Here is a 23,537-nt window from a genome sequence, read left to right as displayed (position 1 = left end):
AACAGGGCTTGGTTTATGTTCTTGCATAAACTCCTTATCTCCTCACTGACCAGCACTTTAACACTGCCTTAGAGAATCCTTTGGATCTGGGACATGAATAGTTTTGAATAGAGGGACCAAGGAAAGAGAAGAATTAGAAATTACTCTTTTAGCTGGGCGCCATGGCTCACGCCTGTAACCCCAGCACTTTGGAAGGCCGAGGCAGGTGGATCACCTGAGGTTGGGAGTTCGAGACTAGCCTGACCAACATGGAGAAACCCTGTCTCTACTAAAAATACAAAATTAGCCGGCCGTGGTGGTGCATGCCTGTAATCCCAGCTCCTTGGGAGGCTGAGGTGGGAGAATCACTTGAACCTGGGAGGCAGAGGTTGCGGTGAGCCGAGATTGCACCATTGCACTCCAGTTTGGGCAACAAGAGCGAAACTCCGTCTCAAAAAAAAAAAAAAAATTACTCTTTTAGTTTTTAGCTTTGTTGACAGGTAGAATGGTGATTAGACTATTATGGAGGAAGAAGTGTCTTATGGGGAAAATTAATCAGAATATCCAGTAGAAATATCAAGCAGGCAGTTAGAATATAATTTTGAATCTGAAAGAAAGATCAAGAATTAGGCTGGGCGCAGTGGCTCACGCCTGTAATCCCAACACTTTGGGAGGCCGAGGCAGGCGAATCACTGGAGGTCAGGAGTTCGAGACCAGCCTAGCCAACATGGTGAAACCCTGTCTCTACCAAAAATACAAAAAAAATTAACTGGGCATGGTGGTGCACACTTGTATTCCCAGCTACTTGGGAGGCTGAGGCACGAGAGTTGCTTGAACCCGGGAGGCGGAGCTTGGAGTGAGCCAAGATGGTGCTACTGCACTCCAGCCTGGGCAACAGAGTGAGACTCCGTCCTAAATAAATAAATACATAAATACACAAATAAAATGAAGAGAGATCAAGGATTGAAACTAAGATTGGGGGTATAACTTTGTAGATGATAGGAAGCCATGGTTAAGTTTAAAAGAGGGCTATAGAGAGAAAAAAAGAAAGTCAAGGACAAAATTTTATGTAACACTTACATTAGAAGCAGTCCATGTTGCCAAAACTCTTTTATTTGTTAGATCAATTCACCATATGATGATTTGGCTAAATAGTAATAGGTTGTTTCTTTTAAGTATAAAACGTAGAGCAACTAATATTGGTTGGGATATCCACCTGTCTCCCCAGTTGTTTTACAGCTTTTAAAGATTGTAAGTTTTAGCTGACTTCTTTTCATTTTGTCTTGAGAAATGAGACTGCCTGTGCCAACTGTGGGGTCTGAGAATCAACACCACTTATGTCAACCTAACTTTTTGCTCTAGGAAATTTTTGCAAATCAGTTTATCTAAATAAACAGCTATCAGGACAAACATTTTGATTTTTAGGACAAACATTATGTTTATCTGGACAGATTGCTCATCAAGGCTGGCTTTTTGTGTCCATCCGTTTTAAACTACTAAGTCACCAACTTTGCCTAATCCTTACCCATGCGCCACTATGGGGGGAGAAGCACCCACTTAAACTGGTGGCGTTTATATCCCAGAAACTTATGTATACTCTTGCCTAACATTCTTCTATTGAAATGCTACCAAAACCCTGTCAAGATGATCTCCCTTGCTGTAGTAAATGTAATACATGATTTGACAAATTTAATCAATTTGTTTGACCAGCAGGGTTTCTGGATGGGCTTTGTGGCCATTTAATAGTCCTCCCGGAATTTTAAGAACTATTTGATTTGTTTCTGTCCCAACTCCCTGCTATTGCAGCTGGAGGGAACTGGAGCAGAAAGAGGAAACCATTTACTTTGGGAAACACATGGTACAGCCTCTGCACTGCTGAGCTCAGAGAAGAGCATACTAAAGGGCTAAGATGAAAGAGACTGAGAGAAAAAGGTGGCGGTGGGGGGGGGCAGAGAGCCATGTTGTAGGAAAAAGGTAACATATTGAAATATACCTGAAATCTTGCATGAAGCAAAATACAGTAGTCTCTCCTTATCTGCTGTTTTGTTTCGGCAGTTTCAGGTACCTGCAGTCAACCATGGTAGAAAAAAATATATGTTAAATGGAAAATTCTAGGAAGAAACAATTCATAAATTTTAAACTGTGCACCATTTTGAGTAGCATGATGAAATCTCATGCCACCCTGCCCTGTCTGCCCAGGATGTGAATTCTGCCTTCGTTCAGCATATCCATGCTGTCCATTTAGTAGCCTTCTTGGTTATCAGAGCTATTGTCGCAGGGCTACTGCATTCACATAACCCTGATATTACTTAACAATTGCACCAGAGCACAAGAGTACTGATGCTGGCATATTGTTACATGTATTTTTTATTTTTCCACCCAATCCCTGTAGATGTTGTTATAACTGTTCTATTTTACTGTTGTCGTTGTTCATCTCTTATTGTGCCTAATTTATATATTAAACTTTGCCACAGTTATGTATGCATAGTAAATGCAGGGTATATATAGGATTTAGGATTCAGTGCTATCCATGATTTCAGGTGTCCACTGGGAGTCTTAGAATGTATTTCCCATGGATAAGGGGGATCTGCTATATAACAGGAGTGATTGTCAGTCACTTCAAATGCTTTATTTTTCTCTAATCCCCTACTCACAGAGGTCATGTGCAAGAGGAACAAGAGCATTTTTATAAAGTTTACACAGACTTACCTTGTTTCCTTGCTTGACTGGTGTGGGTCACTGTAGGGGTACTTGGTGAGCAGTGTCCTCAATCAAGTGGTAGTTATCTTCGTTACCTAGGGCAGGAGTTGGTAAACTTTCTGTGAAGGACCAGATAGTAATATTTTCAGCTTTGTAGGATACACACCCTCTGACACAGTTACTTAGCTCTGCCATTGTAGAACACAAGCAGCCACAGACAACACATAAAGAAATGGCAGCAGCCTGAGGATGATAAGGGGTGTGAAATATCTGTTGAATACCTTGACTATCGGCTCATCGTTGAGCAACCTTTGCAGTAAAAGACATATCACTGTCAGAGTGAAAGTGGTCTGCTTTGGGAGGCCGAGGCGGGTGGATCATGAGGTCAGGAGATCAAGACCATCCTGGCTAACATGGTGAAACCCTGTCTCTACTAAAAATACAAAAAATTAGCCGGGCATAGTGGCGGGCGCCTGTAGTCCCAGCTACTCGGGAGGCTGAGGCAGGAGAATGGCGTGAACCCAGGAAGCGGAGCTTGCAGTGAGCCGAGATCGCAGTGGTCTGGAAAACCAAAAACATAACACACTTTGATCAGTGTGGCTGGAGATGGTTGATCAGACTGAAACCATGAAACCATAACCTGAAAAAATGTCAACAACTGTAACACATTAACAATAGCCCCAGGGGTGGTGTGTGTGTGCATTGTGTGTGTGTGTGTGTATGTGTGTGTGTGTCAGTCAAAGGCTGTGTTCCAATAAAATTTGATTTCTTTTTTGTTTTTTGAGATGAGGTCTCACTCTGTTGCCCAGGTTGCCCAGGTCTCACCAGCTTGGCCAGCCTGGTCTTGAGCTCCTGACTTCAGGTGATCTGCTCGCCTCAGCCTCCCAAAGTGCTGGGATTACAGGTGTGAGCCACCGTGCCAGGCGTAAAACTTGATTTCTGAAAACTAGCAGCTGGCCACGTTTGTCCCACAGGTCATAGTTTGCTGACCCCTGATCCAGGTTTCAGTACAACAAGAGAATCCAGGTGGCAGAACCAGAATTAAGTTTGAATTTCCTAAGTTCCCTTTTGCCAGACTGCCACCCAGAGTATACCAACCAGGCTGGCTTGGAGTCATTGTTTGGAGAAAGAAAGCTGCATATCATGCCCAGATATGCAGATTCCACTGGAATCCAGAATTTCAGAGTGGAATCCAGAATTTCAGACTAAGTCTAGCAAACCCTCCCCTTTTCATCCTGATCATTATATAGGAGGCGGATAGGAGACTATGAACCCTTTCAGGGTGCCTTTTTTGTGACCAAACTACCTTACTAAGATGCATGGACCAGGAGAGTGTGAAGGAGGTAGAGTCAGAAATTTCTTTTAGTGGATTTTTAAAAAGTCCGTTTTACTTGTTGTTGGAGCCAACACCCTAAGGATGATAAGGGGTGTGAAATATCCGTTGAATACCTTGACTATTGGCTCATTGTTGAGCAACCTCTGCGCAGTGAAAGACATATCATTGTCAGAGTGAAAGTGGTCTGGAAAACCAAAAACATAACACATTTTCATCAGTGTGACTGGAGTTGGTTGAACAGACTGGAACAATGAAACTATAACCCAAAAAAATGTCAACAACTGTAACACATTAACAGTAGCCCCAGGTGTGTGTGTGTGTGTGTGTGTGTGTGTGTGTCAAAGGCCTGATATAGTCAACTTGTCAGAAGTAAGAGGGACCACACCCCATGCAATACGGTCTATTTCACTGAGACAAAACAGGCTGACTTTTGAAAGGAAGCACAAGACCAGCATGCAGTGGTAGCGTCAGATACATGTAATCTTTACTCTGTTCCTAGGCCATGATGGCAGATGATGTTGCTATGTGCAGTGTGTTGTTGCAGTGTGCAGACTGCTGATCCTGGCAGCAGTGGCAGCAGTCTGGATGGTGTATACTTGATTAGCAGCATCATTGCAGTCTATTCCATTAGAGGATGAGCCATTACCATGGACATCTGTCTGATTCTCTGCTGTGATTTGTTTTCACAGTTCACAGTCCTAAAGAGGAGTGTCTGTAATCTGCTAGTTTGTTTTCTTCCAAGTGGCAGACCAGGTAACATTGTCAACAGCCCAAAAGTCAGTAAAAATATAATATGCCTTGACCAAGGAGGTGTTGTTTGTTGACTAAGACAGATATTGGCAAACTTTGTAGGCTCCACCTACAGAGTCACTTTAGCCTCTCTTCCCCACTGAGGACTTTACCCAGACCCCATCAGTTGCATTTGGTTGCCTTTTTCCCCTAAGGGATCAGAGACCAAGGAGCTTAATGTGTGCCCAAGTTATGAATTATAGCAACAGCCAACAGGAGACTGCTGTTCACCAGCTGAAAGTGTGGGGAATGCAGAGTGGCAGGGAGGCTGGCTCAGAGGGAATGCTGAGGGTGGTGAGGATGATATTTCCCTCTTGCTGTCCGCTCCTGTATTGATGCCACCCCAGTATTGATGCCTGAGCATCAGATACCCAGCTTCCTCCCCTGGGTACCTCCCACTGAGCAACCAAGCCCAGAAGTCCTTCTTTTTCTGCCCCAGTGGAAACCGCTACATTTTACTCCACAGTCCTTGATAATTTTCGCCACCCGTATGCCCAGCACCCCATCATCCTCACCAATCAAATCAGACTGTCGCAGGAGCCAGATATATAAGCAGCTGGCTTTGCACTGTTAGGCAAGGCTCTGCATTCACTTTTGTTTTGAGAGACTGCTCACCTGTGGCTCAACCAAATAAACGAGGCTGGTCTCAAACTCCTGGACTCAAGAGATATTCCCACATTGGCTTCCAAAGTGCTGGGATTATAGATACGAGCCACTACACTTGGCCTACAATTCTGCCACAATTTGACTTCCAAGTATATACTCAATTGAATCAAAACTGGATACTCAAATACTTGTACATGAATGTTCATAGCAGCATTATTCATATTAGCCAAAGGTGGGAAAACCCAGACAGATGTCCATCAATTGATGAATCAATAAACAAAATGTGGTATATTTGTATAGTTGAATGTTATTCAGCTGTAAAAAGGAATGAAAAACTGATACATACTACAATGTGGATGAACCTTGAAGACATGATGTTAATTGAAGGAAGCCAGACACAGAGGCCACATATTGTATAAATCCAGATAAATCAATAGTGACAGGAAGCAAATTGGTAGTTCTGAGGTATTAAAAACCCATAATTGGTATTTGTGAGAAAAAGGAGGAATGGGGATTGACTTTTTTTTTTTTTTTTTTTTTTTTTGAGACAGAGTTTCACTCTTGTTGTCCAGGCTGGAGTGCAGTGGCACGATCTCAGCTCACCGAAACCTCCTCCTCCATGGTTCAAGCGATTTTCCTGCCTCAGCCTCCCAAGTAGCTGGGATTACAGGTGCCTGCCACCACACCTGGCTAATTTTGTATTTTTAGTAGAGATGGGGTTACACCATGTTGGTCAGGCTGGTCTCGAACTCCTGACCTCAGATGATCTACCTGCCTCAGCCTCCCAAAGTACTGGGATTACAGGCGGGAGCCACCACACCCGGCAGGGACTGACTTCTTAATAGAGATAAGTTTTCTTTTGGGCTGGTGAAAATGTTTTAGAACTAGATACAGGTGGTAGTTACACAACATTGTAAATGTACAAAATGCCACTGAAGTGCACACTGTAAAATGATTAATTTCATATTATTTTTAATCTCAACTTTTTTAAAGAAAAAAGAAGTAAATCAATGTATGTTGGCAATGTCAAATGACAACAGAATGGAAAAATTAAATGTAGTATATTCACACAATGAAATATATGTATACACACATACAGGTATCATCTATATATTATAACACATATTGAGAACGAAATGAACTGTGGCCACTTGCAACCACTTGAATAAATTGCACAAACATACGGTTCCATCGTATAACTATATTGTAATTCATTCTATTTACTGTGGATGGTAATTTGAGTTGTTTTTAGTTTTCTCTGTTACCAACAGTGCTGCTGTGAGTTTTGTTGTCTACATCTTCTGACTCAAAAGTACAAGGTTTTCCAGGGTTGATACCTACAACTGGAATTGCTAGATCTTAGGATCTATACATCTTTAGCTTTACTAGATAAGGCCAAACAGTTTTTCAAGATGCTTGTACCAAATTACATGCCTGCTCTCAGTGTTTGAGAGTTCCTGTTGACTACTATCTTGACCAACATTTGATGTTCTCCATACCTTTCTGAAGTCTTTGAAGTCTCTAAAGAGATATGGCGGCTTGATAAAATGCTACATAAGTTCTTACAACCACTAGATCTACAGTGAGCAATACAAATAACATATTGTATATTCCAGAACAAATATAATTTTATATGTATATAATTGTATAGATTTTTACTTCCCTAACAAAATGTCTAACCTTTTCTCTACATTTTTGAAATTTCTGAAAAATTTGCATTTCTGATCCTAGTGATGCTTAGGAAAGATTTTATATCATTAAAAATAAATTGGGAGGTCACTTCGAAGATGGCTAAATTGGAACAGCTCCAGTCTACAGCTCCCAGCAAGATTGACGCAGAAGATGGGTGCTTTCTGCATTTCCAACTGAGGTACCTGGCTCATCTCATTGGGACTGGTTGAACAGTGACTGCAGCCCAGCTGAAGCAGGGCAGGGCGTCCCCTCACCTGGGTGCAAGGGGTCGGGGGATTTCCCTTTCCTATCCAAGGGAAGCTCTGAGTGACTGTACCTGGAGGAACGGTACACTTCTGCCCAAATACTGCGCTTTTCCCACGGTCTTCCCAATCGGCAGACCAGGAGACTGCCTCCTGTGCCTGGCTCAGCAGGTCGCATATCCACGGAGCCTTGCTCGCTGCTAGCGCAGCAGTCTGAGATCGACCTGGGATGTGGGAGCTTGGTGGGGGGAGGGGCGTCTGCCATTGCTGAGGCTTGAGTAGGCGATTCTATGCTTACAGTGTAAACAGAGTGGCAAGGAAGCTCACACTGGGCGGAGCCCACCACAGCTCCGCAAGGCCTACTGCCTCTCTAGATTCCACCTCTGGGGCAGGGCATATCTGAACAAAAGGCAGCAGACAGCTTCTATAAACTGAAATGTCCCTGCCTGACAGCTCTAAAGAGAGCAGTGGTTCTCCCAGCACAGCGTTTGAGCTCCGATAACGGACAGACTGCCTCCTCAAGTGGGTCCCTGACCCCTGTGTAGCCTGACTGGGCGACACCTCCAGTAGGGGCCAACAGACAGCTCATACAGGTGGGTGCCCCTCTGGAACAAAGCTTCCAGAGGAACAACCCAGCAGCAATATTTGCTGTTCTGCAGCCTCCGCTGGTGATACCCAGGCAAACAGGGTCTGGAGTGGACCTCCAGTAAACTCCAACAGACCTGCAGCTGAGGGGCCTGTCTGTTAGAAGAAAAACTAACAAACAGAAAGCAATAGCATAAACATCAACAAAAAGGACATCCACACCAAAACGCCATCCATAGGTTACTAACATCAAAGACCAAAGGTAGATAAAACCACAAAGATGGGGAGAAACCAGAGCAGAAAGCCTAAAAATTCCAAAAACCAGAACACCTCTTCTCCAAAGGAACACAACTCCTCGCCAGCAAGGGAACAAAACTGGACAGAGAATGAGTTTGACGAGTTGACAGAAGTAGGCTTCAGAAGGTTGGTAATAACAAACTTCTCCGAGCTAAAGAAGCATGTTCTAACCCAACACAAGGAAGCTAAGAACCTTGATAAAAGGTTACAGGAACTGCTAACTAGAATAACCAGTTTAGAGAAGAACATAAATGACCTGATGGAGCTGAAAAACACAGCATGAGAACTTCATGAAGCATATACAATATCAATAGCCAAACTGATCAAGCAGAAGAAAGGATAGCAGAGATTGAAGATCAACTTACTGAAATAAGGTGCGAAGACAAGATTAGAGAAAAAAGAATGAAAATGAACAAAACCTCCAAGAAATATGGGACTATGTGAAAAGACCAAACCTATGATTAATTGGTGTACCTGAAAGTGATGGAGAGAATGGAACCACGTTGGAAAACACACTTCAGGATATTATGCAGGAGAACTTCCCCAACCTAGCAAGACAGGCCAACATTCAAATTCAGGTTGAACAATGAGGACACATGGACACAGGGAGGGGAACATCACACACCGGGGCCTGTCAGGGGGTTGGGGGCAAGGGGAGGGAGAGCATTAGGACAAATACCTAATGCATGCAGGGCTTAAAACCTAGATGACAGGTTGATGGGGGCAGCAAACCACCATGGCACATGTATACCTATGTAACAAACCTGAACATTCTGCACATGTATCTCAGAACTTAAAGTAAAATTAAAAAAAAAAGTTAACTATAAATCTTAGTTACCAAGAAATCCCAGTTTCTGATACTGCCTCTTGTGAATTAAATTAGACTGAATTAAATTAGACTGTTTGTAGACAGATTAGAAGGTACCACGAAAGAGTCTTGAATTAAAACAAGTTTAAAGTAGCTTGACACTAGAGAAGAATTTATTTAATCTTTCTTCATAACGAATGTGTTTATCCAGGAATACCATTTGACCCAGCAATCCCATTACTGGGTATATACCCAAAGGAATATAAATGATTCTATTACAATGAATGTTTGTTTATTGCACACGTTTATTGCAGCACTATTCACAATAGCAAAGACATGGAACCAACTCAAATGCTCATCAATGATAGACTGGATAAAGAAAATGTGGTACATATAAACCATGGAATACTATGCAGCCATAAAAAGAAATGAAATCATGTCCTTTGCAGGGACATGGATAAAGCTGGAAGACATCATCCTCAGCAAACTAACACAGGAACAGTAAACCAAACACCGCATGTCATAAGTGGAGCTGAATGATGAGAACACATGGACACAGGGAGGGGAACAACACACACTGGGGCCTGTGGTTGGGGGGAGCAAGGGGAGGGATAGCATCAGGACAAATAGACAATGCATATGGGGCTTAATACCTAGGTGAATATCCCAGAACTTAAATAAAAATGTAAAAAAAAAAATCAGTTCCTGGTGGTTTGTAAGTCAAAAAGTAAAAGTGAAACAATAAGCTTAGTGAATTCTTGTAGAACAAAACATAGGAGAATATCTTCATGAACTTAGGACAGGGAAAGTTTATAAACAGGACAAAAAATCACCTGCTGTAATGGAAAACACTGATAAATTGGACTATATTAGAATGTACTTCTCTTCAGCAAAAGACATGATTAAGAAAGTGGAAAGGCAATTCACAGAATGGGGGAATATATTTGCAACATATATAACAAACAGAAGGTTCATATCCAGCATATAACAGGAATTCCTATATATCAGTAAGAAACATAATTAATCCAAAATGAAAGAGGGCAAAATACTTGAGTAGATACTCCACAAAAGAGGATATCCAACCAGACAATAAAAAGATGAATGTGTACCCATATTAATCAGAGATTGCAATTTAATGCCACATTGCATTGCTATTATATACCCACTAAAATGACTAAAATTTAAAAGATTAACAATGCCAAGTGTTGACAAGGATATGGACCACAAGAATGCTCATTCACCAATGGTAGGATTGTGATTGGGTACAACCACTTTGAAAAACTGGCATTAAGCTAAACATATGCCTACCCTATGAGCCAGCAGTTCCACTACTAGATATATATACTCAGTTGATACGTGTGTACCAAAAGACATGTCTAAGAATATTCATATTGATATTCATAATAAGAGTTACAAACAACCCAACTGTATATTCACTGTAGAATAAATTGGTCAAACAACAGAATATTATACATTAGTGAAAATGGACATGAACAACGTGAAAATGGAAATGAATAATCTATAGCTACATGCAACGATGCAGATAAATTTCACAAACATGATGTTGAGCAAAAGAAACCATGGAAAAATGATGGAGCAATACTGGAATCAAACAGAATAGTCTCTAAAGTGAAAAACATGAATACGGATAGAGACATTACTTAATGATAAAAGGAATATTCCACAAGAAAATATCATGAATTTGCAACTATCACCAGTCTTACAAAAAGGAAACCTGTCATGTAGTTTAGTCAATTTTAGTCACGTTAGGAAACTTAATAAACTACTCTTACATTTTATAAATACAGAAAACAGCTCAGAATGTGGTCAGGTTGCTCAGACCTAGCAGAGTTTTCCTTATCCCAGTGGATTTTGTAGAATACACTGCCAGTCTCTTGTCTTTCATTCATCATGGCTTCTTCTGATATCCAGGTGAAAGCACTGGAGAAGTGTGCCTCAGGCTAGGCTTTTGAGCTGATTCTCAGACACCATCAAAAGAATCCATCCCAGAGTTCCTTATTTCCCCTCCAAAGAAGAAAGATCTTTCCCTGGAGGAAATTCAGAATAAATCAGAAGCTTCAGAAGAAAGACACAAGCCCTGCGAAGCTGAGGTCTTGAAGCAGCTTGCTGAAAAATGAGAGCAGGAGAAAGAAGTGCTTCAGAAATCAATAAAAGAACAGCTTCAGTGAAACAGCAGAAGAGAAACTGACCCACAAAATGGAAGCTAACAAAGAGAACAGGAAGGCGCAAATGACTACCACACTAGAGTGTTTGCAGAGAAAGATAAGCACATTGAAGAAATGCGGAAGCGCAAAGAATCCAAAAATCCTGGTGATGAGGCTGAAGCGACTAATTTGTTCTAAGAACTGACTTTCTCCCCGCTCTTCTTCCTAGATATCCAGACTATGCTGGCCAGTGTCATTTTATTTTTTGCTCCTGACAAATATTCTAGAAGCTGATGTAGGACTAGATAGGTAAATCCAGACTGTACGATGTTGTTTTAGGAGCTAAAGGGAAGAAACTGAAAGAGCTTTACTCTTTTTCTAAAATGTTGGTCTTTCTAACATAGCTATTTTTCTTGTTGCATCTTTACTACTTCAGTACACTTGGGTTAATGGCTAGTACTGTACTGGCTTTGTGAAACATATTTGTGAAAAGAGTATGTAGTGGCTTCTTTTGAACTGTTTGGTACTGAATATTTGTTCATTTTTTAATCCCAATTCTGTCCTAATTTTACCAGATGCTACTGGACTTGAATGGTTAATAAAATTGCACAGTGTTGTTGGTAGCAGTGACTTATTTCTGTTCAGGTAATAAGTTAAAAAGATCCTCCTAGTTTATATTTGTTTCAGGTAGAGCTTTTAGGTCAATGGAAATAACCAGCACACACATTACTGCAAAGTCTCTGCTTTTGAGTTTCTTGCTCCAGAGTTGCTTGTATTGTCTTCTTCTACAACCATTGCTTTGTTTCAATGCCTGGACCCTGATCAGCTGTTGCTATATTATTTCAAATGTTTATTTGCAAACAATCTTTTTTGTTCTGTGTTCCTGTTTAAAAAGCAGATTAAGGCCAAGCGCAGGGCTCATGCCTGTAATCCCAGCAGTTTGGGAGGCCAAGGCAGGAGGCTTACTTCAGCCCAGGAGTTCAAGACCAGCCTGGGTAACATATAGAGACCCCATCTCTACAAGAAATACAGAAAATTAGCTGATTGTGGTGGTGCATGTCTGTAGTCCCAACTACTTGGGAGGCTGAGGTAAGAGGATCACTTACTTGAGCCTTGGAGGTTGAGGCTGCAGTGAGCTGTGATTGTGCCACTGCACTCCAGCCTGGGCAACAGAGTGAGACCTTGTCTCAAGATAAATAAATAAAAATTTTAAAGGCAGATTAAAGGCACAAATGGTGTTTCTAGAGAACAATTTAGAGGGAATCTTAAGATCCTAGTTGGAGATATCTGGTTGTTTGCTTGCTTTATGTTACAGGTGGAGGTGTATTCTAATACTTTCCTACCATAGAAGCTATAATTTGAGAATTGGAAATTTTTTTGGCCTTTTTTCTTTACCCCTGACTCATAGTACAGCTTTGAGAATATCATAATATTAAAAAAGCTTTCTGTGCTGCTGTAGCAACTCCTGTGAAATGATTTAAGGGAACTTTATTTATATTTTAAAAATCAATAATTTATTTATAGATATATATATATATTAGTATTAAAAGTATAATTAAATAATGGACAGGAACTATTTTTAAAACTTTATGGTAGTAATTGTCTCTACAAAGAGAGATACATAGAGTAAACCAGGCAAGTATATAAAAGGGGCTTTAATTTTATCAGAAATTTTTTTTTTTCTTTTTTTGAGACAAGGTCTAGCTCTCTTACCCAGGCTGGAGTGCAGTGGCACCATCACAGCTTACTGCAGCCTCACCTCCTGGACTCAAACAATCCTCCCACTTCAGCACCCCTGCACCCCAGGTAGCTGGGACTACAAGTGAATGCCACTACACCCAGCTAATTTTTGTATTATTTGTAGAGACAGGGTTTTGCCATGTTGTCCAGGCTGGTCTTGAACTCCTGGGCTCAAGTGAGCCTCCTGTCTCAGTCTCCCAAAGTGCTGGGATTATAGACATAAGCCACCATGCTCAGCCTTAATCAGAAATGTTTTATGTCTTGAGATATCTGACACAAATATGATAAAAGTAACAAAATTCTAGGTTTGAGGTACATAGATGTATATCATCCTGTTTTATATTTCTGTATTTTTGAAATTTTTTATTATAAAACAACAAGCAAAAACTTGCAGAAATGAAAAGAAAACTTGATTTTAAATTACAAATATCATAAACTAGAAATTCCACATATTTAGTAGAAAAATAAGAATATAGTAGAATTAGATAATACTGTAAATAAACATATATACATTAAACATATTTATGTGCAAACACATATACATACATGGAGAGAGATACTTATATACACATATATATATAACACACAGAGAGAACATTACATCTCTCATGTAGATAATATACATTCTCTGAATATATAGAGCATGTATTTGGCCACATCAAAGAGCTCTTACAAATTTGTCAACAAATAACAAAATGGTCCTCAAAAAACTAAAAATGGAACTACCCTATGATTCAGCAATTTCACCACTGGGTAAATATCCAAAAGAAAATAAATAAATATATAAAGGAGATATCTGCACTCTCATGTTTATTGCAGCACTATTTGTAATAACCAAAATATGGGCCGGGCATGGTGGCTCACACCTGTAATCCCAACACTTTGGGAGGCCGAGGCGGGTGGATCACGAGGTCAGGAGTTTGAGACCACCCTGGCTAACATGGTGAAACCCCGTCTCTACTAAAATAGAAAAAATTAGCTGGGTGTGGTGGCATGCACCTGTAGTCCCAGCTACTCGGGAGGCTGAGGCAGGGGAATCGCTTGAACCCGGGAGGCAGAGGTTGCAGTGAGCCGAGATTGTGCCACTGCACTCCAGCCTGGCAACAGAGCAAGACTCTGTCTCAAAAAAATAAAAATAACCAAAATATGGAATCAACCTAAGTCCCCATCAATGGATGAATGAATAAAGAAAATGTGGTATAATACATATACACGATGGAATATTATTCAGCCATTAAAAAATAATGAAATCTGCTGGGTACGGTGGCTCACGCCTGTATTCCCAACACTTTGGGAAGCCAAGGCAGGCAGATCACGAGGTCAAGAGTTCAAGACCAGTCTGGCCAACATGGTAAAACCCCATCTCTACTAAGAATACAAAAATTAGCTGGATGTGGTGGCACGCGCCTGTAATCCCAGCTATTTGGGAGGCCAAGGCAGGAGAATTACTTGAACCCCGTGGCAGAGGTTGCAGTGAGCCGAGATCGCACCACTGCACTCTAGCCTGGGCAACAGAGCAAGACTCCATCTTGAAAAAAAATGATAATAAAATAAAATAATAATGAAATCTTAGTCAAGTGTGGTAAGCATGCCTCTAGAAGCTGAGGCAGGAGGATCTCTTGAGCCTAGGCGGTTAAGGCTGCAGTGAGCTGTGATTGCACCATTGCACCCCAACCTAGGCAACAGAGCAAGACCCCATCTCGGGAGAGAAGGAGGTAGGGAAGGAGGGAGGGAGGGAGGGAGGAAGGGAGGGAGGGAAGGAATGAATGAATTCTGTCATATGCAGCAACATGGATGGAACTGGAGGTCATTTTGTTAAGTAAGCCAGACACAGAAAGACAAATGTCACATGTTCTCATTCATATGTGGGAGCTAAAAAAAAAGTGGATATCATGAAGATAGAGAGTAGATGGGTGGCTAACAGAGGCTGGGAAGGATAGGGGATGGTGGCATAGAGAGAGGTTGATTAATGGGTATAAATACACAAAAAATAGTGTTCAATAGATGGGTAGGGTGACTATAGTTAACAATAATCTATTATACACTTCAAAATGGTTAGAAGAGAATAATTTGAATGTTCCTAGCATAAACAAAAGATAAATATTTGAGGTGATGGATAACCCAGTTACCCTGATTTGATCTTTACACATTATATGAATGTATCAAATTATCACATGTACCCTGAAAATATGTACATCTATTATGTATCAATTTTTAAAAATAACAAAACAGGCAAAGGATATGTATAGAGTGTTTATAGAAAAGCATATCCAGATAGCCAGCAAGCTCATGCAAGGATGTTAAGTTTACTGGTAATTAGAGAAATACAAGTTAAAGTAATAGTGAGACATCATTTTCACCTGTTAGGCCTTCCAACATTTAAGAGTAGGTGATCTTGAAAACATAGTGCTGAGTGAAAAACTAAACAAATCTATGACAAGTCCCATGTTTATAAATTAGACATGCATGCATACAACAAACATGTTAAAAGGAAATACACAATGAAAGGATACACATTAAACATGAGAATGGTTTCCTAGAGGGGTGGGGAATGGGAGTGGGAAATGGAGATAACAAAGAAATGGAAAGAATAAATAAAATTAACATTAAATATAAAATAAATAAACAGGGCCAGGTGCGGTGGCTCATGCCTGTAATCCCAAGTCAGGAGTTCGGACCATCCTGGCCAATATGGTGAAACCCCATCTCTATTAACAATACAAAAATTAGCCAGGTGTGGTGGTGCACGCCTATAGTCCCAGCTACTTGGGAGGCTGAGGCAGAAGAATTGCTTGAACCCGGGAGGCAGAGGTTGCAGTGAGCCGAGATCATGCCACTGCACTCCAGCCTGGGCGACAGAGCGAGACTCTGTCTCAAAAAATAAATAAACTAGCCATGATATCTATTGCTGGAAGGATGTAGAGGGAAAGGAGCTTTCTGACACTACTAATAGAAATATGAAGTGTTTTCCAGACTTTCTGAAAAATAATCTGACAACATATCCTAGAAATAGTGGTAATGCTTGTCAGCATACAAGTCACTAAATAGATCATCCGTACCGTGAAATATGATGTGGCCGTTAAAGGAGAATCAGTACTGTGTTGGATGCCTTGAAGGGCTTTCATAAGATACTGAAAGAAAGACGGTGTATAAAAGTAAGTGTACTGTGGTGCCATTTTAGGAAACAATGACCCCTCCCCCACACAAGCCTTTAAATGTGTGTGTGTGTGTGTGTGTGTGTGTGTGTGTACAAGAACAGAGAAAAATAAGAAAGAATATATGCTACATTGGTGTGGAGAGCTAAACTAATGGAGGGGGAAGGACAAGAGAGGAAACCGTGTAGGAAACCAAAAGAGGAAAAAGAAAAAAATTAAAATTGCACTAAAAAATTAATCACAGGTATATGATCACATTCACTCATGAATGTAAAATTTTGTATATGTGGGGATATTTGTAGACAGAAATTAATAAGATTCGTATTTGTTTCTTTAAAGTATGAGTTTTTCAGATGCTTGGAATTTCAGGCCACATATACGATATATTGGTCATAAGATTCTTGGTTGTTGCCTGATAACTCTACTTTCTGCCTATACAACCCTGGCACTGAGTTTGATATCTCTGTGATTTGTAATATTTGCTGAATCATTGTGGTTATGGTTCTTTCTCTAGTGATTTCATTATCCACATAGTTTTCAAGAAAAATAGTGAAACAAGTTTGCTGGATTAACAGATAAAACTTTTCAATTAGTGGGTCCCAATATGATGCTTATTTAGGAGTATGTGTCTTAGAAATTAGACACTTAGGAAAAACACCCTTGTTGGTCATTTAAAATGCATTTTGATAAATGAGGTATGCATAGAAAAAAATTGTAGAGGAAGAGCATCTTGTCCGTAATTTAACACAAACTAGGTTTTTGAAGCTTACAGAGCTAAAGTTGTAAATATAGTATTAATATAAAATGTATATACTTTTTTTGAGACAGGATCTTGCTCTGTTGCCCAGGCTGGAGGGCAGTGGCACAATCACAGCTCACTGCAGTCTCGACCTTCTGGGCCCAAGCGATCCTCCCACCTCAGCCTCCCAAGTAGCTGGGACTACAGGCCCACATCACCATGCTCAGCTAATTTTTGTATTTTTTTTTTTTTTTTTTTGTAGAGACAGGATTTCACTATGTTGCTCAGGCTGGTCTCGAACTCCTGAGCTCAAGCCATCCTCCTGCCTGGGCTTCCCAAAGTGTTGGGATTACAGATGTGAGCCACCACACCCAGCCAAAATGTACACACTTTTATGAAAGGGCTAAGTGCTAACAAATAGCATTAAGACAAGTGTTAGGAATCAGTACAGGCCCAGTGTGATTTACTATATTGTATTTGTATTTCAGATGCCTTTGGTGCTTCATGAAGAATATTTCCAGATATCTCACAGACATTAAGCCTTTGCCTCCCAACATAAAAGATAGACTGATTAAAATAATGAGCATGCAGGGACGGATAACAGATTCAAATATAAGTGAGGTAAGAGTATGAATAACTGTAAAGCATGCATATTATATTTGCTGTTTAGATATGGTTTTAGATTTTTGGAACAATGGTATATGGTAAGACTGGTAATCATTTTTAATTTTTTTTTTTATACAGGGTCACGCTCTGTTGCCCAGGCTGGAGTACAGTGGTGCAATCTCAGCTCACTGCAACCTCCGCTGCCTGGACTTCGGTGATCCCTCTTCAGCCTCCTGAGTAGTTGGGACTATAGGTGTACACCACCATGCCTGGCTAATTTTTGCATTTTTTGTAGAGACAGGGTTTCACCATGTTGCCCAGGCTGGTCTCGAACTCCTGAGCTCAAGTGATCCATCCGCCTCAGCCTCTCAAAGTGCTGGGATTACAGGTGTGAACCACCATGTCTGGCCCACATTTTAGAATATTATAAAGTATGAGGGTTTGTTTTTTTCCCTCCAGATAAGATAACCAAAATGTCCATATGTAATTATCAGGGGAACCTGCCCCCAATATTTCAATGTAGGTTCTTTCTATTTTCCCTAAGTGTCGGCTGATCTGAGAAATAAAGAGAAAGAGTACAAAGAGAGGAATTTTACAGCTGGGCCACCAGGGGTGACATCACATATCAGTAGGACTGTGATGCCCACCTGAGCCGCAAAACCAGCAAGTTTTTATTAAGGATTTCAAAAGGGAAGGGGTGTACGAACAGGGAGTAGGTCACATGCTTTAAGGGGCAAAAAGCAGAGCAAAGATCACATGCTTCTGAGGAAACAGGGCAAGGACAAAATCAGAACTCCTGATAAGGGTCTATGTTCAGCAGTGCACGTATTGTCTTGATAAACATCTTAACAGAAAACAGGGTTCGAGAGCAGAGAACCGGTCTGACCTCAAATTTACCAGGGCTGGGGTTTCCCAATCCTAGTAAGCCTGAGGGTACTGCAGGAGACCAGGGCATATCTCAGTCCTTATCTCAACTGCATAGGACAGACACTCCCAGAGTGGCCATTTATAGACCTCCCCCCAGGAATGCAATTCTTTTCCTAGGGTCTTAATATTAATATTCCTTGCTAGGAAAAGAATTTAGCAATATCTCTCCTACTTGCACGTCTGTTTATAGGCTCTCTGCAAGAAGAAAAATATGGCTCTTTTTGCCCGACCCTGCAGGCAGTCAGACCTTATGGTTGTCTTCTCTTGTTCCCTAAAATTGCTGTTATTCTGTTCTTTTTCAAGGTGCACTGATTTCATATTGTTCAAACACATGTTTTACAATCAATTTGTACAGTTAGTGCAATCATCACAGTGGTCCTAAGGTGATGTACAACCTCAGCTTACGAAGATAACAGGATTAAGAGATTAAAATAAAGACAGGCATAAGAAATTATGAAAGCATTATTTGGGAAGTGATAAATGTCCATGAAATCTTCACAATTTATGTTCCTCTGCCGTGGCTCCAGCTGGTCCCTCCATTCGAGGTCCCTGACTTCCCGCAACATGTAATAGATCCTAAAAAATCTTCTACCATTGTCTCAGTTACTTCTCTTGTGTCGTGGAGACACAGAGACACAGAGTCGTGGAGACTGAAAATCCAAGCAAAAATGTTTATTGGTGGTTTTAGAATTGAAGTCAAGGAACACAGATTCCAGAGGCATCTGAAATCATGTCCTAACTATTTAATTCATATGTCCTAAGAGATATATGAGGTCTTTTAAAGAGAAAGGTGGGAGAGGGTTATCAAACAATTCATTAGTTAGAATAAGGGTTTCTAGGCAGAAGTCCTTGATTCAGGGGTTTGGAAAAAGTTCAGTCATCAGCATAGCATAGTCTTTTCACAAGTGGCAGCAATTTCATCTGCAGCATCAGCAAGTACATTCTACAGTCAGGCAGTTGCAGAATGAGATTCAGGAACAAAATGGTGTTGTTCTGGTCAGCTCCCATTAGCCTTCCATATACACTTGTCTTCATGGTACCTGTACCCTTGACCTCCATGTTTTCAAAAAGTTTAAAACTTTTTGGTCAAGACTCACAATAAGAAATATACGTTACATTGTGACTGTAGTACACAAAACACACTTAGGTGTAACAGTATAATGTATAGTACATTTTGGTCTTTTCTATTTAATTTTATTCTATTTAGTCTTATTTTACTGAAAAAATATTGATCACAGTCTGCTAAACTGATTTTGTAATCCATTCATGGATAATGACCAGTAGTTAAAAAATCACTCTTCTCATCTATACTGTTCTTTTTTCAACTGCTATATTTTTCATATTTAATATTTCCAATTCACCTTTTTTATGATTTCTTGTTTTATCTTATTAATCTTTTCTTATTTCTTTTAGCATATTATTACGCTTATTAATATATTTGGCCTCTCTGTTCTAATTCCTCTGCTCCTGATGAAATCAGTAATCTTTGTTTTTCTTTTGAAATAGTGGTGTTCTCTAGGCGTCTTGTTTTGGCCTGTGATCATATCTCTGTATACTCTCTGGTAGTGGTAAGAGTAAAGGAGGCCAGACCCAAGTCTGTTTCAGCCCTACTGAGCTGACATAGGGGGTGGAGGCCTGGAGAGGGGCTGGAGTGATGAGCTCCAAGGCAGAGAGCCCCAAGCACTAGAAAAAGATAGTTAATCACTCTTCCTTCAGCTAAACAGTCCCTCAGATTAGGGCTTAACCTTCAGACCCTGATTTTTAAAGGTTATTAAACAGCAGAGTAGATAATTTCCTTCGATACTACTCCTGTGTTATCTTTTGTATTTTTGCTATTTGTGTTTCAAAAAGTGAAAATGCTAGTTGGTAGTTTCTACACTACTTATATTTAAATATTGTCTTTGGGTTTGCAGCTACCACCACTCTGCAGCCATCACCATCTACTCTGCAGAGACTAGAACTGCCAATTGCTGTTGGGGGTGAGCGGCATCTATCCAGGCTGGTGGGATGGTGGTAAAAGAATTTACCAAGACAGTTGTAGGTAAAGAAAGGCAGACTTTTTTTTTTTTTTTTTTTTTTTTTTTGAGACGGAGTCTTGCTCTTTCACCCTGGCTGAAGCGCAGTGGCGCAGTCTCAGCTCTGCAACCTCTGCCTCCCAGGTTCACGCCATTCTCCTGCCTCAGCCTCCTGAGTAGCTGGGACTACAGGCACCCGCCACCACACCCAGCTAATTTTTTGTATTTTTAGTAGAGATGGGGTTTCACCGTGTTAGCCAGGATGGTCTCGATCTCCTGACCTTGTGATCCGCCCGCCTTGGCCTCCCAAAGTGCTGGGATTACAGGTGTGAACCACCGCGCCTGGCCAAGAAAGGCAGATTTATTAGAGAAAATATGAAAATACATTGCAAGGGAGCAACGGGCAGAACCAGCAAGAGAGGACCCAACTGCCAGGAGACAAAGGCTTGCTGGGGATTTTATAGAATAGAACTTGGGCTGATTGACAGCACCAAGCTAGGAGGGAACTAACTTGCATCCTTCTGTCAGCCGAGGTGTTTGATGATAGATCAAAGTGTTTGGTGATAAGCAGGAGGTTTGTGAGTTTTGTATGTTGTCTGCACAGGAGGGCTATATGTTCTGGGCCATAAAGAAAGGCAGACCTATGGCTTACCTGCTTCTTCTTTTTGTTTATATGTTCTGGACCATGAAGAAAGGCAGACCTGTAGCTTATTTGCTTTCCCCTTGTCCTGCCAGCCTGACTCCTTTTCCCTAATTAGGACTCCACAATTGCTCTGACTTCACTTCACCTTCTGCCTAAAGCCTGTAATCAAAAGGAAGCAAGCTCTGATGATAGCACTCCAGCATATGTTTTTCTGTAGTTTTTGTTTGTTTGTTTTTTGTTTTTTGTTTTTTTTTTTTTGAGACAGGGTCTCACTCTGTCACCCAGGGTAGAGTGCAGTGGCATAATCATGGCTCACTGCAGCCTCAACCTCCTGGGCTCAGGTGATCCTCCCACCTCAGCCTCCTGAGTAGCTAGGACTACAGGCACCCACTACCATACCCAGCTAATTTTTGTATTTTTTTTAGAGACAGGGTTTCACCATGTTGCCCAGGCTGGTCTTGAACCTCTGGGTTCAAGCAATCTGCCCACCTTGGCCTCCCAAAGATCTAGGATTATAAGCGTGAGCCACAGTGCCCAGCCTACATGCTAGAGCATGTGACTAACCCTGTGACTTTACATTGGAATTGCACTTCAACCTGTCTTTAACGTTTCTTCTGCATTAACCTGATATATCTTTATTATAATGTTTTATTTTCTTCATGTTAGCTTGCATTTGAACATAGGTATCTTAGTGGTGTAGTTTGCTTGGCTCTGTGGAAGTAGAATAATATCTCCGAGTTCTTATTGTTGATGGTTCTGTTGAAGTATGTAATGTTATATGTGACTCATAGATGAACCATAATGACACTGTAGAAAAATGGTGGTTTTCTTCACTTTTCCACCATCCACATTTCTTTCTATCCCTTTAGCTTATCCTTCAGTGACTTAGGTTTTTGTTTGATGGCAATCCTTACCATTTTTTAAACCTAATTTTAGCTGAATTAAAAAGGAGGGGTGAAGAGGGTGAATGAGAGAAAAACAAGACATGATTCTTCTAGGTACTCTCCCTCTAGTCTCCATCCTTAACAAGAGTCCTGCTTATGACATTATTCAAAAAGCCAGATACAACATCTGTTGCAAAGTGACACACATCTTTGGATGGCTGTTTTTGAAGTATTTCATAAATCTTTTTATACTCTCTGGATGGAGAAGGCCTTTTAAAACATGATACTAAAGTTGGAAACCAAGAAAAAAAAGATGGATGGATTTGATTACACATAAAAATACAGACTTCCTTATGGCAAGAAGAAAAAAAAAAGAAACAGAGTCAAAAACTTGGAAAAATATTTACAATATGTATGAAAATCTAGGGGCTTTTTTATCTTGACAATATAAAGAATCCCTCCAAACCAATAAGAAAAAACAAAACAACCAAATAAAAAACCAGAAGAATCAGGAAATACTCAGAGGAAAAAATACAAATCTCCAATAACATGTCAAAGGATATTTAACCTTACTAGTCATCAAAGTGACAGTTTGCCTTTCAGTTTGGCAGAGACTTTTAAAAAATCCCAAAACCCAATGTTAGCAATAGTGTGGAGAAACTGTCACTTTTATCTCCTGCTAGTGAGAGTGTAAATTGATTTAAAAAACCTTTTAGAAGGACAGTTTGGCATTATTAAAAATTCTAAAGATTTGCTTATTATTAATTCAACAATTTACTTCCTGTAGAAATCTCAGGAAGATAATAGAAAAGTACGCACATATATTCATTATAATATCATTTATGATAGTAAGCATAGTTATGTATAGCATATGTTATAAGCAAGACACCTTTATTTCTCACAACATATCCCCTTTCAGTAATAACGCTAGTAAAGCACAGAGAGAAAACTGAGCTTGATGGCAATCATAGGGTTCCAGGTTGGGCAGTCTGCTTGCAAAGCACATGTTCTTAATCACGGCACAACACTGCCTACCTAAAGCAACCTAAATGTTCAACTCAAGTGTTTGCCAGTGTAGGATGCATTTAATAAGTTATGGTACTTGCAGAAAATGGAATAATATATAACCACAATCTACTGATTTTATAAAAAGTGCTCATCTTATATGTGATCTGATCCTGTTGTTCTTCAAAGTGTTTTTTAAACTCAAAAAACATCGAAATGAATATATACAGCCATAAAATCATGTCCTTTACAGCAACATAGATGCAGCTGGAGGCCATTATTCTAATGAATAAATGCAGATACAGAAAACCAAATACTGCATGTTCTCACTTATAAGTGGGAGCTAATCATTGGGTGCACTCAGACATAAAGATGGGAAAAATACACACTGGGGACTTCAAAAGGGAGGAAAGAGGAAGGGAAGCAAGGGTTGAAAAACTACCTGTTCAAGTACTGTGTTCACTGTTTGGGTGATGGGTTCAATTGAAGCCTAAACTTCAACATCATGCAGTATATCCCTGTAACTAACCTGCACAGGTAACCCCTGAATCTAACATTTTTAAAAAGCTAATATAATTTTATCTCTGGGTATTGGTATTATGGGTAATTTTAGTTATAGAGGTT

General features: G+C 40.3%; 1 protein-coding gene and 1 pseudogene across 2 annotated transcripts in view; both read left to right on the top strand.

Annotated features, from left to right (window-relative positions):
* AMN1 (antagonist of mitotic exit network 1 homolog) overlaps window positions 1–23,537 on the top strand; it is a 58,340-nt gene that overhangs the window by 2,489 nt on the left and 32,314 nt on the right. For both annotated transcript variants that reach the window (XM_009247596.2, NM_001132560.1), the window contains 1 exon segment: window positions 17,322–17,454. In XM_009247596.2, coding sequence (XP_009245871.1) covers window positions 17,338–17,454 — 117 coding nt within the window. In that variant the 5' untranslated portion in view covers window positions 17,322–17,337.
* Window positions 5,985–12,283, top strand: LOC129049097 (stathmin-like; annotated as a pseudogene).

This window comes from Pongo abelii, chromosome 10 (assembly GCF_028885655.2).
Source record: "Pongo abelii isolate AG06213 chromosome 10, NHGRI_mPonAbe1-v2.0_pri, whole genome shotgun sequence".
Lineage (NCBI taxonomy): Eukaryota > Metazoa > Chordata > Mammalia > Primates > Hominidae > Pongo > Pongo abelii.
This window is presented reverse-complemented; position numbering and strand designations above follow the sequence as displayed.